The sequence below is a fragment of the Azolla caroliniana genome, unplaced genomic scaffold (genome assembly GCF_043228905.1).
Source record: "Azolla caroliniana isolate FFs.n. ecotype wild unplaced genomic scaffold, voAzoCaro1.0.p SCAF_10, whole genome shotgun sequence".
NCBI classification, from domain to species: domain Eukaryota; kingdom Viridiplantae; phylum Streptophyta; class Polypodiopsida; order Salviniales; family Salviniaceae; genus Azolla; species Azolla caroliniana.
In genome coordinates this window covers 20,337,829-20,355,689 of record NW_028230445.1, presented here as the reverse complement: position 1 = coordinate 20,355,689, position 17,861 = coordinate 20,337,829, and the positions used below count along the sequence as shown (strand labels likewise).

The following is a 17,861-nucleotide window of genomic DNA, read 5'->3' as shown; positions in this document are numbered from 1 at the left end:
TCTCTTGAATAAGATGAGAATGAATGCCATTATTTATCATTCACTTGCTGCTAATGTAACTTGACTAGAGTTTCAATGAATCTTGTTATAAAGTTGGGAAGTAGGATGTGCCCTTAAAATATCAACCATGTTACTCATTGTGTTTATTCTAAAGTGTTTAAGCAAATCAATATTTTCGTTTGATATATTATTGAGAGACAACATTGTACTTGGTCATGGTGAATTCTTCATGTATTATTTTATCCATTGTAAAATTAATGTTTAATTACAGCTAGCACAAGTTGCTTTCCTCTAATTAGTTGTGCAATGAGTGCATTGATATTGATTGTAACCTTTGCATTTAGTTGACACATTAGGTTATCACAAAGTAGAGATTTACATGCAATATTATGATAAAACACCACTTTTTGATTTGAGAATGATTGGATCCAATGAAATCACAATCCATGCTATAATGTTGGACGTCATGAAAGGATTGGTTTCTATGGAAGTAAAATAATCTATGCACCATGGATGAAAGTTATTGTCGCAAAATCTATTCCTATGGATGCTCTCTAGCTAGCCTTGTAGGTGAGGAGGACCAAAAAGAAAAAGAAAACTACTTGTGTTTCCTATTTCTTTGTTTGGATTATCCATGATTTTGTTTCTTTGGTCAAATCTATGGGCATAGAGCATTCCTAATGTTGTTAGGAGTTTACGCAAACTAGTGCAACCTCGAAATATTTGTTGAAAAACATGCTTTAATGTCATCATATGTGTGTCGCATATAGAAATCATGTTCTTTTGTTTAATTGTATGATGAAGCAACATGGGTCATATATTCTTTATATTTTGATCAATGGGGAGCCAATCCCCAATATTTATCATGAGAGAGGAACATAGAGCTCAAGTGGTCATGTTATAGCACAAAATTATAGGGGTTGCTTAGAAGCACAATTTCACAATTTGTCATGATAAAATTTTCCGTATTTGGCAAGTTCCAAAACGTGGACCAGATGCTTCTAGGCGACGAGGGAAAACATTAACAAGACCAAGAAGCGAAGCAGAGTTGCCGCAAATGGGACCGAATCATCTTAAAAGAGGCGAAGTGGTAGTCGTTTTTTTTCATTGCAAAGAGTACATACATACATACACATACATACATGCATAAGCATACATACGTACATAACATACACTATTACATACATACATACATACATACATACATACATGTGTGTTTGTGCTTGTCCATTGTCTTCTTCTTTATAAGGGCAAACAAAGCCAGAACGCCTGTTTGTCCGTCCTCGTGTGAAACCGATTTCGCGATTTAGGGTTTTTATCTTCACAATCGCTCGATCATCCGGTTCTCTTCTTCCTCTGGTGCAGTCGCTGAGCTCTTCTTCTCGGAGTTTTTGATTCCTGGACGCAGGAGAGCAAACATGGTAAGATCCTTCGTCTCTCTCTCTCTCTCTCTCTCTCTCTCTCTCTCTAGGTTTTCTTCCAGATGACGCTCTGTTTACTCTCATCTCTTCTTCTTTATCGATAGTATCTCGCTCGCCTTTCACTGGCAAATTTTGATTCTTTCTGTTGTCACGACTTTTGTTCAAGGTAATCATCCTTGAGAAAGCCTGACTCTGGTACAGGATTTGTGACTTCTATCAGAAAAGAGAAAATTTTGATACAAGTATGACCGTATATTCCATCCATCTAGAATGTAGTTGATGAATAGGCTTACAGCAATGTCTCTTGATAAAAATGTGCGAAAATTTAGTTCCAACTCTCTCTTTGCCTCTTTGATGTCCTAACGCTCTCCTAGACGGTTTGTTCTATCAAAATTCTGGGAAATTTAGTAAAAATAATCCCATCTTGAAGATGCAACCGATTTTTTGTCCGATCTCTGATTACCGCTTCAGTAGATTCATTATTATATATATGAATATATATATTTTTGGTGAAAATATTGGAAGTCAGTGGGTATTACTCAACATTTGAGATACTCAGAAAGGCATGAAATATAGTGGAAATGACCTTGTTTTCACTTAATAAAGGATTTACTTTATCAGAAATATTGTTGAAATTACTCCAGCTTTCATCTAGATTGTATTTGATTCACTGAGCTACACCTACATACAGATGGGTTTTTTTTATAAGAGAAAATTCGAGATGTTATTATATCACTATATCTTTTCTGTAACATATATGATGTTAGAAAGGCGACGTAGGCTGTATATATTAGAATTAGAATTATAATTTTTATTGTCCATAAAGAGTCCAGTTTTGACCTATGGGACCGGAGAATACATGTGTTCTTGATATGTGTCTCTTTCCTAAAAAGGGGTATTCATACCTTGAAGCACAGGGTCTCTATGCGTGATTACGACAACACACATATGAGCTCAGCCTTCTAGGTGGTGTCTTTAGTATAACACTTAAGTTATCACTCCCTCTTAATATATCACCATATTTTGAGCAAAGTGCACTATATGCCGAGCACGGGAAGAGCAAGTGACATTCATCCTCTACCATGCCTTCATTGCATACTTTACATGCCCTCAAATTTGGTATATTTTAATACCATGATGCAACTTCAATACTTAACTTGTGAGATCGAGGGCGAAGTAGTGTGAGGGCTCTACGAGAATTACTAATATTGGTAGTGAGATAAGGTTGGATACGATCAATAGGCATTCTTGCCTTATATTGAGACCAACATTCAGGGTTGATATTTGCATTGTAATATTCTAGCTTTGTCCTTGTAGTATCTTCCCATCTCATCCTTGATAATTCCACCAACCTTTCTTCAATCATTACATAATGCATAGCATTGCCTGAAAGCTCTAAAAGATCATCCACTTTCCATCTTGTGAAGCATTTTCTAATGTCAACAACCCAACCGGTTGAGAGAATTTTATTCTTATGACTCTTTTGTATCTTACATCCGTCATTAGTTTGATGAAAGGTGGAAAGTCTAGTGAAAATTATTCTGTATTTTCTCCAGTCTCTTTTTCTAATTAACTGTCTCGTTTTTGTTATATTCTACCTATGAAATATTTTATTTACCTGAATTTTGAGAATTTTATATCACCATGATCCATATTCACAGAAAATGCTCGAAATCATTGTAAACCCAGTTGCATTGAGCTCGAACTTATTCGAAATCTTGTGGTAGATATATTTTGAGTCATTGTTTTTTCTTGCATGTGCTTCGTCTTGGTTTGTTTTATGAATGCTGGCAATTTGTTACAAATGGTCGCATGCTTCTTTTTCATTCCAATTTATTTGTAGTGATATCTGTAAGCTTGAGGAGCTTTATTTCTTCTATGGAAACATGAAAAGTCTAGTGGAAATGATCATATATAATGTGTTTCCTCTAGAATTCAGTAGGTTCATACCATATGGTTGTAGACAGATACACAGCTGACAAAGGATGATAAGTTGACTCCTCTCTTTAGCTCTTTGGTCTGCTAAGACTAGTTGCCACAATTTTTCTTTTATCCGAATAATCAGGTTCTGTGCCAGTGATGCGGTATTCCCATATATTTAATCCAGTAGATTCATAGCTGAGTAACATTGAGGTTTTTGATTATTTTTGAGAAATTAGTTGTACTTATTGTGTTAGCTCTTTGGTAATGATTTCATACTTATCTGTTGATTGCGGTAATGATTTCATACTTATCTATAATGGAGTAGTTTTATAAGTTTATGACATGGTGCAGCAGTATAGTAGTTCTGTCTTTTGTATTCTTGTATGCTATATCTTCATCATATATATGTACATCGCGTTTTAATTTTTGTCATTGTAGATTGAATGCTGAGGTGGTTTAGTTCTGAGGTATTTTTTGTTTTTGAATACCAGTCTCTTGTGGCAAATGAGGATTTTCAGCATATTTTGCGTGTCCTTAACACCAACGTCGATGGCAAACAGAAGATCATGTTTGCTTTAACTTCCATCAAGGGTATTGGTCGCAGGTTTGCTAATCTAATCTGCAAGAAGGCTGATGTTGACATGAACAAGAGGTTAGATTTATGCTGATTTTTCTCTCAAGTTATTTTTTTTACAGAAAGAAGGATTACAAAGATTGCCTGTGCTTGATTGTGTGTCTCTCTCTCTCTCTCTTTCTGGATTGGTTCGATGCTTGCTTATTTGTTTATTGGGTGCTATCTCTGATTAGTAGGTTCTCTATCTATAGATTGATCTCAACATTTGCTTGTTTGGTTTCAGGGCAGGTGAGCTTTCAGCTCAGGAGCTGGAAAATCTTATGTTCATTGTTGCCAATCCTCGTCAATTCAAGATACCAGACTGGTTTCTGAATAGAAAGAAGGATTACAAAGATGGGAGGTACTCACAAGTTGTGTCGAATGCTTTGGACATGAAGCTCAGAGATGATCTTGAGAGGCTCAAGAAGATCAGGTGAGAATTGGCTAGTCCATATTACATGTATGACATAACTATATGCTGCAGACTCACATTGATTATTTACTTACATAGATTGTTTACATATATGAATCATAAGCTTACATATATTTATATACAATTTTCTTGGAAACTCAGCCTACCTACTGTAAATGTCTCTAGTTGAATTTGTCAAAACTAATTAATGCATACAGATATCAACTCTATCAGGGTTCAATGTTACATTGCTTTTGGGTAGTTATATTCTGTGTTCTTCCCTTTTCTAAGGTAGATAGTAAAACATCATATGCAAATTGTTTCATCTACATTTGATCTGTAAAAACTCCTTAGCTTTGGACTGAAAGAGATTATCTGTGGTATTCTTACCATCTAGTTTTAGGACCTATACCTCCTGTATGCTTATACATGTGTTTGTAAACTTATTTTTATAGGTTCACTATATCCTCTCAGGAACTATACTACAGTATACAAGTCTTGTGAGGATTAAGTACAGCATTATTTAATGGTCATAACCTTTTTTGGTACAGGAATCATCGGGGTCTGCGTCACTATTGGGGCCTGCGTGTTCGTGGACAGCACACGAAGACTACGGGTAGACGAGGGAGAACTGTTGGTGTATCCAAAAAGAGATAATTTTCCATCTGGTGTCTTTTATGCCACAAATTTATCCAGTATTGACCTTAAATCCCATGTACTTGTTATCTTATTTGAAAATCTGGTCGGTAGCCTGGTCCATTACCTTCTGAGTTCGAACGAGGGTGTTATAAACAGCAATTTTCTGTGGTTATTGCGGCATTTTTGTCATACTTTCTTGTTATTGAGAACATCTTTTTGCGCTGTTTTTTTGCTAATAAGTATTGTGATAAATGCAGTTAAGTTTTTCTGCTTGATGTGGAAAGTATTGTATAGGTGAATGCATGTGGTTAAATAGTCATGATCTGTGGCTGATGATATTATGTCGAATGATACATACACACTTGTTCAGAAATGTGCCTAGTAGTGGGGAATTGTCTCATCATTTGAGTTCTAAGAAATATTATGTGTAAGTGGCATCAAGGAATGAATTGCTGCGTCAAATTAGCAACATTGTGTAAGCATCATCACGAAAAAAGCTATGGAATTTTGCTTGTAATCAAATTGTAAACAAACTAGGTGGAGTTTCATGCAGCTTTTCTAGTCTTTTGTGGTTTGGGTAGATAGACTTCACAAGCCTCCCAAGAAAAACAAACCCTTTGTGACTGGGTATTATTAATTGATGGGGGAGTGGTGGGTGTTGCAAAGTATTTATTATCATGAGGAGCTTCAGCTGCATTTGATTTTGATCATGTTGGTATTGGAACTTTGTCAATCCAATGACTAGTCTCAACACATTGGAAGCGAATGCTTGTTAATCATAAATGCTTCGAGTTCTATGTTGTTGCATGCTGTATGACTAGATCATCTCGAAAGTGCATTTGTCAAGTCTTTGTTGAGTCAAATGTGACTTGCATTACCAACCAATTGCTTGGGGTAGGCTACTTGATCCTCCTCTTAAATGTGTTAGAACCAAACCACTTGCCAAACAATGTCATGTTTGAGTTTGGTGTCCCATCAAAGATGGAGATCAAAGCTCTCCCATGCCATTGACTACAATCCATAGGGTGTCTCCACATTGGAATCAAACTCTAGAGCATCTAGCATACCATTCGTTTTCCTTTCCCTACTTTGGAAAACAAATGCGAATGTTATTCAAACATTCTTGTGTTTTCTTTTTTATTTTCTTCCCCATTTTTAATGTTTTATTCCAAATTTTAGGCTTATTTACCTCATAATAAATAGTTAATCCAAAAGTATGGTATTGATCATTCTTTGATTGAAACATTCACGAATGCGAATGCACATATGGTTTATACTATGCTCTAGAGCGAGCTATAACCATGAGCTCAATGTTTCGGTATGTGTAAACAATATTAGGTGACCATTGAGTTTGGGCAAAAACCTCTCTTTACCAATCAACGAGGCTTTTACTATCTTGATGACTTGGGTCACCTTCTGCTCGGCGTTCTCGTGAGAGCTCTGTGCAATCATTTGTCCGTTCGATTGTCCAATTGTTCATACGGATCGATTGTCCGCCTGGCCGATTGTCTGTCCGACTGATCGTTTGTTTGTCCGTCCGTAGTTTGGCTCCCTGGAATTGAATGAATATTCGCCCAACGCTATTCTATTGTGAAAAAGATCCACCCAGCCTAGAATCGCGAGGCCAGCAGGGCGCCACGTGGAACCCTCCCAGATCCCCCCCCCCCCCCCCCCCCGCTTAAGGAGTGGCGGGAAAGACAAAAGCCACAGTCTCTCCTCTTCTTCTTCCTTTTCTGCTTCTGTTCAATGGCCTCCAAATCCCTGTGTCTGCGAAGCTCCCATGGCGACAACCTTCGAAGCTCCCATGGTCACCTTCCCCGTCCCCTCTTCTCCCCTCCTCTCCCCATGTGCCCCCCCAATCGCACTCTGCGAACCATGCTCACATCTTGCCGATGTTTCCTTTATGATCCCCCCCCTCCATTCTCCTCTACCACCACGACCACAAAGTTGAAGAAGAATCGGAGAAGTTTGCGTTCTCTTCGTCCTCTTGCCTTGCCTAAATCTTCTTCTGCGCCTAACAACGGTGTTCAGCCAAAGCTTTTGTTTGAATCAGAGGAAGAAGGCAGCTTAATTGTGCCTGAGGAGGATACCGAATTCGTCTCCTCTTTTTACGGCATTTGGGACACTATTCCCCGAAGATACAAGCTTATCCTGACGACTGCATTTGCATTTGTCATTTGCAACATGGATAAGGTATGTCGTTTTGTTGCTTCTTCTTTTCTCAAGTTAAGCAAGATGCTCAATAGGCACAGGTTTTGAACTGTAACCACTTCCACAGACCCTCATATTCCTGTAAATGTGCTCCTCAAAATGTTAGTTTTTGCCATTCACCAAATTTATAATGGTTTTCTTTAATTTTTCTCCTCTTTCCATTAAACAAGAAAAATTAAGAACTAATGACATGGAATGAAATAATGTTTCATGTTCCTCCATATTAGGGTTTCAAGTGAATATTCAGAAATATTTCTCAAGCTTCCATTTCTACTGTAATGCCATGTTCTTTAAAATGATAGTTTTTGTCATTTGCAACATGGATGTGATTCGAGTTCTGTTGCTACCTCTTTCTCATAAAACAAGGAAAAATATGAAATGAAAGTTGGACTGTGAAATCAGAGGTTTTTCTGATGAAGTTGATCAAAAGCCTTCAAAATACTATCACAATTCATATTTACAACAAAAAGCTTTGTATGAAGGTTTTAAATATTCACTAACGATGTCACAAGTTTCCATCATAGTTGCAGTGCCTGTAAATGCTCTCTAAAACGTCCAGCTTTTGATATTTGCACATGGATGCTGTCTGATCTTTTAAACTTGCTTTTCATAAGACTGCAAAAGTACGCAGCTAAGGTCTGTACCGATAATTGAGGTGCGTCTATTAGTTATGTAAGATAGGTCAAAATATTCAGTGTTTGGAGGAAATAGTGCTTAGTGTTCTTCTGTGGATAAGGTTACAATCTCCTATAGATTAGGTTTTCAATGTCACAAGTTTCCATCATAGGAAATGGTTTACGTGAAAGGTTTGAATGTTTACATGCTTCTGTTGACTATTTTTTAAATGTTACAATGTTCGTCGTTGATGAAACAAAAAAGTGTCTGGAAAGGAAAAGTTTCAACGTTTACATGCTTCCATTAACATAACTTTGAGCACCCCCAATCTTTGCCACAAGATTCATTGACAAAACAAATAAGTGAAAGCCTGTAAATGCTCTACCACAGATCAGTGAAAGATGGCATCCTTGAAGCCTGGGTTCAATGACACATACACCCTCAAGTCACTTCCTATAGGAAAAGTTTCAGAATGATTGAGTTCATATGAACTAATCAAACTCTTGCTCCTTGACCATTACAGGATTAAAAAAATGAAGAGTATTCTTCTTAGCATTTCAACAAAAGGCTCAAAATATTGGTTTCATCTCAAATTCATCCCCTGCTGTGGATACTCTACCAATTGCTGGAGAGAACTCTAAATTCATCCCCTGATCTTCGGATTCCAAAATTCTTGTTCAATTGGTTTTCCTTCTTCCCAAGAATCATTCGTTCTTGCTTTGGTTATTTATGTGCAAGATAGTTGGATAGTCGTTTCCAACATTTTATTGTTTTGTGGGTCCAGGGTGAGACCAACATCCTGATTTGGGTCAATAATGGATCAGAATGCTGTAGCCCTCTTGGTTGTGCTTTTTACAATAACTGTTGATAATCTATGTGTAATTTCTGCTGTTGACCTTTCACACCCATTATTTTTTGTTGCACTATTGTATGGGTGCCTTTTTAAGTTATAATTCCCTGTGTAGAAACCTACGATTGCATTTGAAACTTTCATTTTTGAAAGAAAGAGTGATTTAATGATCTAGTATTTATATCTGATACATGATAGGACAGCCATATTTGCGCCTAATATCTAATCTCACTTCCCATTTATAGGTAAATCTAAGTATTGCCATCATACCAATGTCAAAACAGCTAGATTGGGATGCCTCGACAGCAGGGTTAGTTCAGTCATCATTTTTCTGGGGCTATGCTATGAGTCAACTACCTGGAGGATGGTTTGCAAGAAGGTTTACTGGGGAGTAAGTAATCTCCTGTTTTCCTCTCTCATTTGAACATTTCCAGGTGAAGACTCTGGTAGAAGCCCTTGACAGTTATATTTTGATTTTAAGATCTAGAAGAGGATAGTAGTGGCTTGGTATAGAGTGTAGCAAGGCAAGTCTATTGCCAAATAGTTCATGTAGCCACTCAATCTCGTGAGTGATAATATTCTTTTCTTAGTTTTTCAGCAATATGCCAATACCAACTACTTGGATCCTCATTTTCAAAATAGTACTGGGGTGACCTTACGGAAATCAGATGACCAGGATCGTTTAATTCAACAGTATGAATGCTATACCAAGGCAAACCCGTGAAAGACCCTTTCTTGGATATCGGAAATAAGTAAACACTATATGATTTTCTTGCGGTGATGTAGGCTTGCACTACAAAGAAGCCAAATTTAGTATTTCAGGGTCAAGAAAGCTGAAATTGCGGTATGGCCTTTTGGAATCTATGGTCCCAGCAGAAGCCTGGGATATCCTCATAGTTGGGATTGGAGTGCCAAGAGAGTCGTAGAGGCAAGTCAGAAAGCTAAAGCTGGCATTTTAACCTCTGGCACAACTGTGATGGATGCCTACGTAATCTGCTGATCTTGATTGACTTTCTACTGTATTAGTGGCCGAATAATCAATAATCTAATTCCCGTAGTGTATTTATTGATGTGGCGTGACAGATAAAGGATAATAGCCCTCTATTTTTTATCTGAATGAAGGTGTTAAAATGTGATCGTCAGCAAGTCATACCATACAACTGTGTTTTTTGCCAAGGTATACCACCTGTGTCTCAATAACTTCGTTGTACATGCAGGATTGTTCTCCAAATTGGGGTGTTTGTATGGTCACTGGCCACAGCTGCTGTTCCAACAGTTGCATTCTTTATACCAGGTCTTCTGTTTTCACGGTTCCTTGTAGGTTGCCATTTATGCTTATTATGCTCTGTATGTTGACATTTTGAAATATGAGCTTCCTTTTTTTTACGATGTAACATGCATTACAGGTGGGACTTGGTGAAGGAGTTTCCCCATCTGCAGCAACTGATCTGATTGCAAGGTGGGTAGTGGCATAAAAAATATTTTCAAAGAAACGAAGAGAGAATAATTAGGATGACAAGTTCACATCCCATGCAATTTTCTTCAAGAAAGAAATTTCTGTCTTCGAAGGACCTTGGTGTGTTTCTCTTTGTTATCTAGCCACTGAATTTGGGCTGCTCCTAGCATCTTGAAACAGTCAGAGATGGAGCATATACCTAAGTTGTATACACCAAGGCTTGGCTACAGATCCTAGTCAGATATACAAGTTTTGGTTCTGACTCCTGGCTACTATTCCTCATATCTTTCTCTTCTTTGTTTAGACAATATAATGTGTTTGAATTCCATTTATTACTAGCTGGATCTGTTGTTCATTGTTAGCTTCATTTGGGGGTTGTAGAACAATATGTTAATCGTAAGTAAAGGAAGAATATTCATTTGGAAAAGGAGAAACAAAAAAGAATGATGTGCACATTCACGCAATGCTCAGTATTTCCAAAGCTGATGTTAATACATTCATGGCACAAATAAATGGCCGAATCCTATTTTTTAGTCTTCAGTAGAAAGAATATTGCAAAATTGTAATTGTATCTTTCGTAATTTTTGGCGATGAACTCGAATGTTAGTTACTGAAATGCTTTTATGATCCCCAATTTTGTTGATTCCAGATCTATGCCAACAGCAGAAAGGTCACGTGCAGTGGCTTTTGTTTTCAACGGGCTCAATGTTGGAAGTGTGCTTGGGTAACATTCCAAGGCATAGTTAAAATAAATGCAATATAGGATGATTTCATTTTGTGGCACATAGGGATCAGTATTTTTTTTCATTCAGCGCAAAAAAATTCACAGCGTCCACATTCATGGATTAACCACACATACTGAGGTTTAAATTTCATAATTCCACATATGAAGATTATTTGTGTTTTACATGAAAACATACACCTTTGTTTGGTTGTTTTTCAGGTTGCTGTTAGCGCCCATTTTAATTGAGCATTTTGGTTGGGAATATGTATTCTATACATTTGGTATTCTAGGTATCATTTGGTATGTCTTATCTTCTGTCCTATTTTTAGTATCTTTGGTGCTCCTAGAAAAACGAGAGGAGACTGTTATATGGGTACCTGAATATGATCAGTATCAGTAGTACATCCTAAATCCGATTGTAAATGCCACATGCTTAAGATATTATTACAAGCATGTTATCATGATCTGTATATTATACCTTACTAGCTATACTTGAGTAACCTTAAATGCGTATCACATCAATTCACAAAGATAGAATCTCATAGCAATACTTTGTATTAATTGATTTATTTTCAATTGAATCAGATTGTGCTAATAGATTCTTTTGCTGATTTTAATAGGTCTGTGGGGTTCTCATTGTTTACCAAGAAAACTGGTCAGAGATCATTAGGCAAAGGTGATCATTCTAATATATGACTAGCTATATATGAAGTTATTATATGCAAGTAATGATTTGCAATGTGATTTCCCATATATTGTCTCCGTTGCCAATGGATTCTTGTGCATTGACCCAGTGTCCGTGACATTATGTATACTTGTCCCATCTTTTATTATGGGTAAACCATGTGCCATCCCTCTGTTGCCCATGTTTCACAAGGCACTCTTGCTGCCTTGCTTTTCTTTCATCTGTCTTTCCTGCTTATATCACCCTATACATTGATACTTTTCCTAGCCTGACCTTCTCTATTAGTGTGCATTGTGATTACTAAGGTGACACTCTGCTGATTCTGCGTCTTTGTTTAAGTCAAACTCCTTGCACTAGCACACAAATGGAAATGGTACTCTTATTATTTTGGAATATTTGCTAATGTTACCTCAAAATTTGATAGATTTTTATAATGGTATAAACTTCTTTAGTGTGATATAAGTTCAGATAATGTAATTGTAACTTATTTCTAAGAACATTAGAAAAGTGATCTATGACCATTCGGATAATTTTGTATAAATAACATTTGGATTCCAGGTGAACTGACCAACAATGACAATTTAGAGAAAGATGATGATCAGGTATTTATGTTGAACAGTAGTAGGGGCTTTTGTATTTTCTCCATAAAATTGTTGTTCATCATACAACTGATTGTAGGTCTACTAATTAAATTTTGTTATACTTGGGATCAAATGATTAGTTTATAGATGAAAAAAGAGGTCACAAGCAAACCACAATATGATGCATTGCGTTTTTTAGTTTTTTATTCTCTAATATAGTAATAGATGAAGTTTTTCAAACCAGGAAATAGGTAACAGGTGCAGCAGATTTACTGCAGATAAGTAGTTACTCTATTCTCTGCATTTTCATCTTTAATTAGATCCTTTCTCTCATTTTAGCATTCTGGCTGTTGGATGAAGCTATATTGGTAGTACACCTTTCTAGAACACTATGATTATTGAACAAGCCTGCATAAAGGTTGTGTCGATGGCTGGGCTACATAAAATGAAAATATACTGCTCCTTTGTGGACTCTCTCAAGCCATGGGGTTAATGGCTACATGTTATTGGAGTAAAATGCATAATGCAGTGTTGGAAATATGCTGTATTAAACTTGATGGTAGATATTAGAAAACAGTCTGGCTCCAGGGTGGTATTGAGTGAGGTTCGTTGTTTTTTGAAACATTCAGGGGGGCAATATGCAGATGTCAATACCGCCATCTTTCGATTGAGATTTGAGACCCCATACTTCTATGTTTCAGAATAAGTCACTCACATACATATATAAATAGTGGAGTGTGGTCTTACAAAATGTATTTTGGTCTTTTTGCAGAGTATTCCATGGGGTGCTTTCTTCAAGAGTCCATCAGTATGGGCCATGATTTATACCCATTTTTGTGGAAATTGGGGTCATTATTGCATCATGGCGTGGTTACCTTCCTATTTCAGGTCTCTAATGAACAAATTTCTTTCATCTTCACATCATTATCACTCTTCTCGACACATTAAATTTGGTTCTTTGAAATAATGTTCCTTACACTTTAAATCCTAAATTCCATGGATGGAGAACGGCAAAGAGCTTAATGAGCATCTAGGACTAGTAGCAAGTTAGCATTAGGAGTGCACAACAGGAGTGAAATAATAATGACTCTCATGAACATTATCCTTTCATCTGCAAATAATTATTACTCTTACTTCTTGATACGCTAAATTTGGTTTTTTGAAACGACATTCCTTAAAACTTAAAATCCTAAATTCCGTGGATGGAGAATGTAAATAGCCTAATGAATTTCGAGGACTAGTAGCAAGTAATATGAGCATTATGAGTGCTCCCTGGGATGAGTTTGCCAAAATATCCAAGAGGTAGTTAAGATGCTTGTCTCTGACTTAATTTATAGGAACGTGCTTCTTTGCACTCTTTTGGAATATATTTTTGTTTATTCCAAGTTCCCACCAATAGAGGTTAAAGCTATTAAAATCTCTCACTGGATATTTTCTGGATTTAATGTTTTCAGTGAAGAACTCAACCTTGATCTTACAAATACAGCTCTGGTAAGTCTGTGCCTCACCCTTTTCGTTTTGTCTTTTGTTGAAAGATTTCTTCGTTAGTCTAAATGGGGATTTTACTATGGTAGATCTCCCTTCTTCCACCCCTGGGAGGAATGTTTGTATCTGGTTTTGCTGCAACTTCTGCAGATTATTTGATATCTAAAGGTGCAGATATCACATTTGTAAGTGTATTGCCTACTTTTTTGGCTTTGCTATTAGTCAGTGGTCACGACTCTTGAAGATGAATTTAAAGCATTGATAAACCTATATTTAATTCTTAAATTGAGATGTAGGTTCGTAAGCTCTGTCAGACAATTGCTTTCCTGTCACCTACAACATGCATGTCAATTATTGCCTTCAACACTGAACTGTCCCCTGTGATGACCGTGTCAGTTATCACGTGTGGATTGGCTCTTTCAAGCTTTGCCCTAGGAGGTCGACAAATATTTCATAATACAAGTGAGGATATGCATGTTTGAAAATTTTGACCTTCGTGAATTGTTATCATTTCAGGTTTATATTGTAGCCATCAGGATATTTCTCGGAAATATGCAAGTATACTACTGGTAAGTATTTGTACTGTACTCCTTTCATTAGTTTGCATAGTTCAACTTACCAAACCATGTTGTTCTTTTGTAGGGCATAACAAACACTGCTGGAGCAATTCCAGGGATTCTGGGTGTATATTTCACGGGCTATCTGCTTGATCAAACACATTCATGGAACGTAAGTTTATGGACTAAAACTGCTACTAGGATGCAGCATTATATTATTCTATCTCAAAGTATTACATCAAAATAATAAAAACATGTGTCAGTAGGGTTAACAAACCCTGCACTTCTTTGGTACGTGTGATGTTACATTACACTCAGGGGTTGGATCATGGGAGGGACAGCACAAACTGAAACAAAACAAAGGAAACAAGGAAAAACTTTTTGAAATGCATATGCATGTTTGTCTTAAACCTACCGTTGACAACATCGTAAGGCTAATTCAGCAGAAATTCTTGTCAAGATAGACACAGATGCAGCTGGATTCTGTGTCTATCTTCAAAGCTTGTCAAAACTGTGGAACATTATCTTGCAGCCTTTTTCGTTCGTAACTGTTTTGAAGAAAAAAATGGGAGTCAGAGGGAATCCAATTGCAATGTGCAATATAATCACAGCCTTCAGTATTCTTAAGTTCTGGTTTTTGTCTTTATTTCTTGAGGAAAATAAGATATTTTAAAAATAAAGAAAAGAATCCAACTCCATAAGATCAATCTGAAACTGGGAGATGGTAAAAACTAGTTTTTTCTAGATTATGATCTGATCAGGCAATGTCCATGTATTTCTTGGCATACACAACCTGCAAGCATCTATTTACCTAAGCTTTTCAAGAATGTGATGGCATGTAATCCTCCAATATCCGCTGTTGCAACCAACATCCACAAGATCAATCTTATCTTGTATCTAGTTGAAGTTCCTCTTTGCTAGTCGTGTTGCACAAGGTCATTTGAATTTATTTGGTATGGCCGATCTCCGTACAAGTCAATATGTAGTACTTACTGATTATCACATAACAAACTGCCTTTAAGAAGACATCATGATACACAACAGTTTATTGCATTGCTATATTGTTGGCCACATTTATTTTTATCTATAAAGTAGATATTCATCTATAGTAATACAGATTTTCCACGACAGAAATTCTCAGTTGATGTTTCTAAATTGCAGACTAACTTTATCTAAACACCATTTATGCTATCTTTGGCTCATGCAGAGTGCGCTTTTTGCTCCTTGCATATTTTTCTGGGTCACTGGAACAATTGTATGGAACTTGTTTGCAAGCAGTGAACCTCAAACTTTCAAAGAAATGCATTGATATCTAGAAGATCCACCTGCAGACAAAGGAATGTGAAAGAATTGCCATCTAAGTTTTGTAAAATGGACAAAGGAGAGAATGTAATATATATGAGTATAAACAGATATAGGTATACGTGGAGGCACATTTTATATATATATATATATCATGAAGGAGGAATGGAAATGCGAAATTGGAATGGAGAATTGCAATCAGAGAGGTAATATTTTTACTAGTTAATTTTAGTGAGGTTTTTTCTCATTACATGTTTATCTGTTACTCATAGCATCACTGTGATTTTTTGCAGTTCATGTAGAGCATTGTCATATGTACAGATTACATATATAGTCCATATGTATAGAGCAAATTGTAAATTGATTAATGAGATTGGATCAATCTAGACAGTGTTCTTCAGATTTTATCCCGATTGGTTAAGATACTTACATTAATGACGTATTGAGTTCGATTCTTGCCATGAGATTTTGATTGCCTTTACCTGAGCTAAGCACAAAATGCTATGCTGTAATCCAAACATAACATTAAGTTTCTCCATCTGTGCAATGAATTGGGCTGTAGTTCGATTCTTGCCATGAGATTTTGATTGCCTTCACCTGGGCTAAGCAGAAAATGCTATGCTGTAATCCAAACATAACATTAAGTTTCTCCATCTGTGCAATGAATTGGGCTGTATCTAAAATGTGCATGGGAGTTTCTGACAAGGAACAATGGTTTTGAGTCATTTCCCAAAACGAATTGTATAGTTTTTATGGTCTTCTAATCTCTTTGGATCTTCATCAAGGGCAGCAATTGTTACCACTTACCCCTTGAAATGATTGATCATGAACTAAATAATGGAAGGGTAAAAGTTCGAGTGGGATATTAGGATGTTATACATCCAATAGAGAGAGATGTCAAAAAACACACATCAACAACTTCAAATTGTTCAACATGATTTGTAAACATCTTATTGGTAATGGCATCGCCCCTTGAGATCAAACATCTTCTATACCATCTACTATAAAATGGCCATGAAATGCTTGAACCTTAAATTGATTGTTATCAAATTTGGTTGTGCACATCACTTTACAAATTACTTGTTGCTTTTTTACATGCTCGTCTAGATAAACACACAATTAATTGAAGATTTGTATGAATATAGCCTTCTTGCAAGATTTAATGCAATTGAAATTATTATCTATGAGTACATAAATACATGTTTGATCTACTATATTTGCATTTTCTTTCTTATTGATCATGAGGATGTTTTGAAATGTGTTTTAAATGCAAGTTGTGTATTGTCGTAATTAGTCACAATATTATAGGTAGGAGTGAAAATTTATGAGTTTGCCTTTGCCTTTCAAGTTAAGAACCTTCTTGGGTTACGTAAAATTCATTGCCTTGCTAGTGAGGCAAACACTTATTACCAACAACTCTTAAAACAAAACAAAACATTTAAAGAGTTACACTTAATGCCTTAATGTTGGCATTAACCTAGAACAATACGTACTGGTGTTGACACTTTGGAGAGTTGTTTATTATATTGTAGATTATTCATAGATATGCATGTTAGGGTTATCAATCAATAGCAATCTTCCTCTCATTGGTAAATGTTTTAATTACATTTAAGCTCTATGGTCGTCTTATTTCAATCAAAATTCACATTCTTTCTAATCAATTTTCTTATGGAAATGGCTTTAGGTAACCCTGATGCCCCACAATTTCAATGTTGTCAAGAATCCTTTATTTGAAGTCGCTTTTTTGTTTATTGCATTAAGTGCAAGCAATGAAATTTTCTAGGGAATAGTACGAATTTCAACGAAAAATTGTAGTATGACTCCCATATCCACATGCAAGTTTACACAAATTACTAAAAAAATAAAAATAACATATGTTGTTTGGAAAGCACAAACATGCCCTTCTTTAGGGTTTAGTTTCTATATATGGTATGATGTTGTGGATAAAATAACACACGTGAAGCACAAATGCAAAACAATAGTTGCATTGATGTTTCGACTCGAGGTGTTCTTACTAAGCGCACATCTTTGTATCAATGGAGTTTTGCCTCCATATTGATATCATAGGCCAAGGGGTCCCTATTATGCCTACATACCCTATTAATGGTGAGTTGCGCAAGAGTGGTTGTCAAGCATCCTCAAACTACTAGCCTTGATTACTTAGACCAAGTAAATTCACATTCACCTCTCTCAATGCTTATTCTCATGAAGAAGTTCACTCATTCCATATTAGGGCTTTAGCATTAGATAACATAGGCAAGTAAAATTATACACACATAATAACTAACCACACTTCAATGAGTAACTATAACCAATGGGATAAAAGAGAAGAGATGGTTAGGATTTTGCTCAAAGAGAACTTAACACTAATCCCTCCTTACTACTTA

The 17,861-nt window shown here is 36.3% G+C and overlaps 3 protein-coding genes and 2 long non-coding RNA genes across 5 annotated transcripts in view; all 5 read left to right on the top strand.

Moving 5' to 3' along the window:
* LOC147859469 (actin-like) overlaps positions 1-17,861 on the top strand; it is a 32,186-nt gene that overhangs the window by 1,348 nt on the left and 12,977 nt on the right. The window lies entirely within an intron of this gene.
* LOC147859473 (small ribosomal subunit protein uS13z/uS13y/uS13x) lies at positions 1,275-5,228 on the top strand. The gene is made up of 4 exons (XM_087326402.1): positions 1,275-1,421; positions 3,836-3,996; positions 4,202-4,390; positions 4,921-5,228. Exons 1-4 carry the CDS (start codon positions 1,419-1,421, stop codon positions 5,024-5,026), a joined length of 459 nt encoding a protein of 152 aa, XP_087182528.1. The 5' UTR covers positions 1,275-1,418; the 3' UTR covers positions 5,027-5,228.
* Positions 6,946-16,127, top strand: PHT4;5 (phosphate transporter 4;5). The gene is made up of 16 exons (XM_087325883.1): positions 6,946-7,201; positions 8,930-9,075; positions 9,902-10,001; positions 10,091-10,143; positions 10,790-10,864; positions 11,084-11,164; positions 11,485-11,540; positions 12,108-12,151; positions 12,903-13,018; positions 13,585-13,621; positions 13,705-13,800; positions 13,912-14,053; positions 14,132-14,184; positions 14,258-14,344; positions 15,380-15,680; positions 15,768-16,127. The coding sequence occupies exons 1-15, from the start codon at positions 7,193-7,195 to the stop codon at positions 15,479-15,481; spliced, it is 1,197 nt and encodes a 398-aa protein (XP_087182009.1). The 5' UTR covers positions 6,946-7,192; the 3' UTR covers positions 15,482-15,680; positions 15,768-16,127.
* Positions 8,123-8,724, top strand: LOC147859472 (uncharacterized). Its single transcript, XR_015530405.1, has 2 exons — positions 8,123-8,583; positions 8,619-8,724. It is a non-coding gene; the product is annotated as an uncharacterized LOC147859472 (long non-coding RNA).
* Positions 14,367-15,272, top strand: LOC147859471 (uncharacterized). The gene is made up of 2 exons (XR_015530359.1): positions 14,367-15,030; positions 15,198-15,272. It is a non-coding gene; the product is annotated as an uncharacterized LOC147859471 (long non-coding RNA).

Excerpts from the sequence above, each read along its gene's own strand:
- LOC147859473 (XM_087326402.1), top strand. Across the intron at positions 3,997-4,201 it reads GATGTTGACATGAACAAGAG|GGCAGGTGAGCTTTCAGCTC; the intron begins GTTAGATTTATG and ends GTTTGGTTTCAG. Across the intron at positions 4,391-4,920 it reads GAGAGGCTCAAGAAGATCAG|GAATCATCGGGGTCTGCGTC; the intron begins GTGAGAATTGGC and ends TTTTTGGTACAG.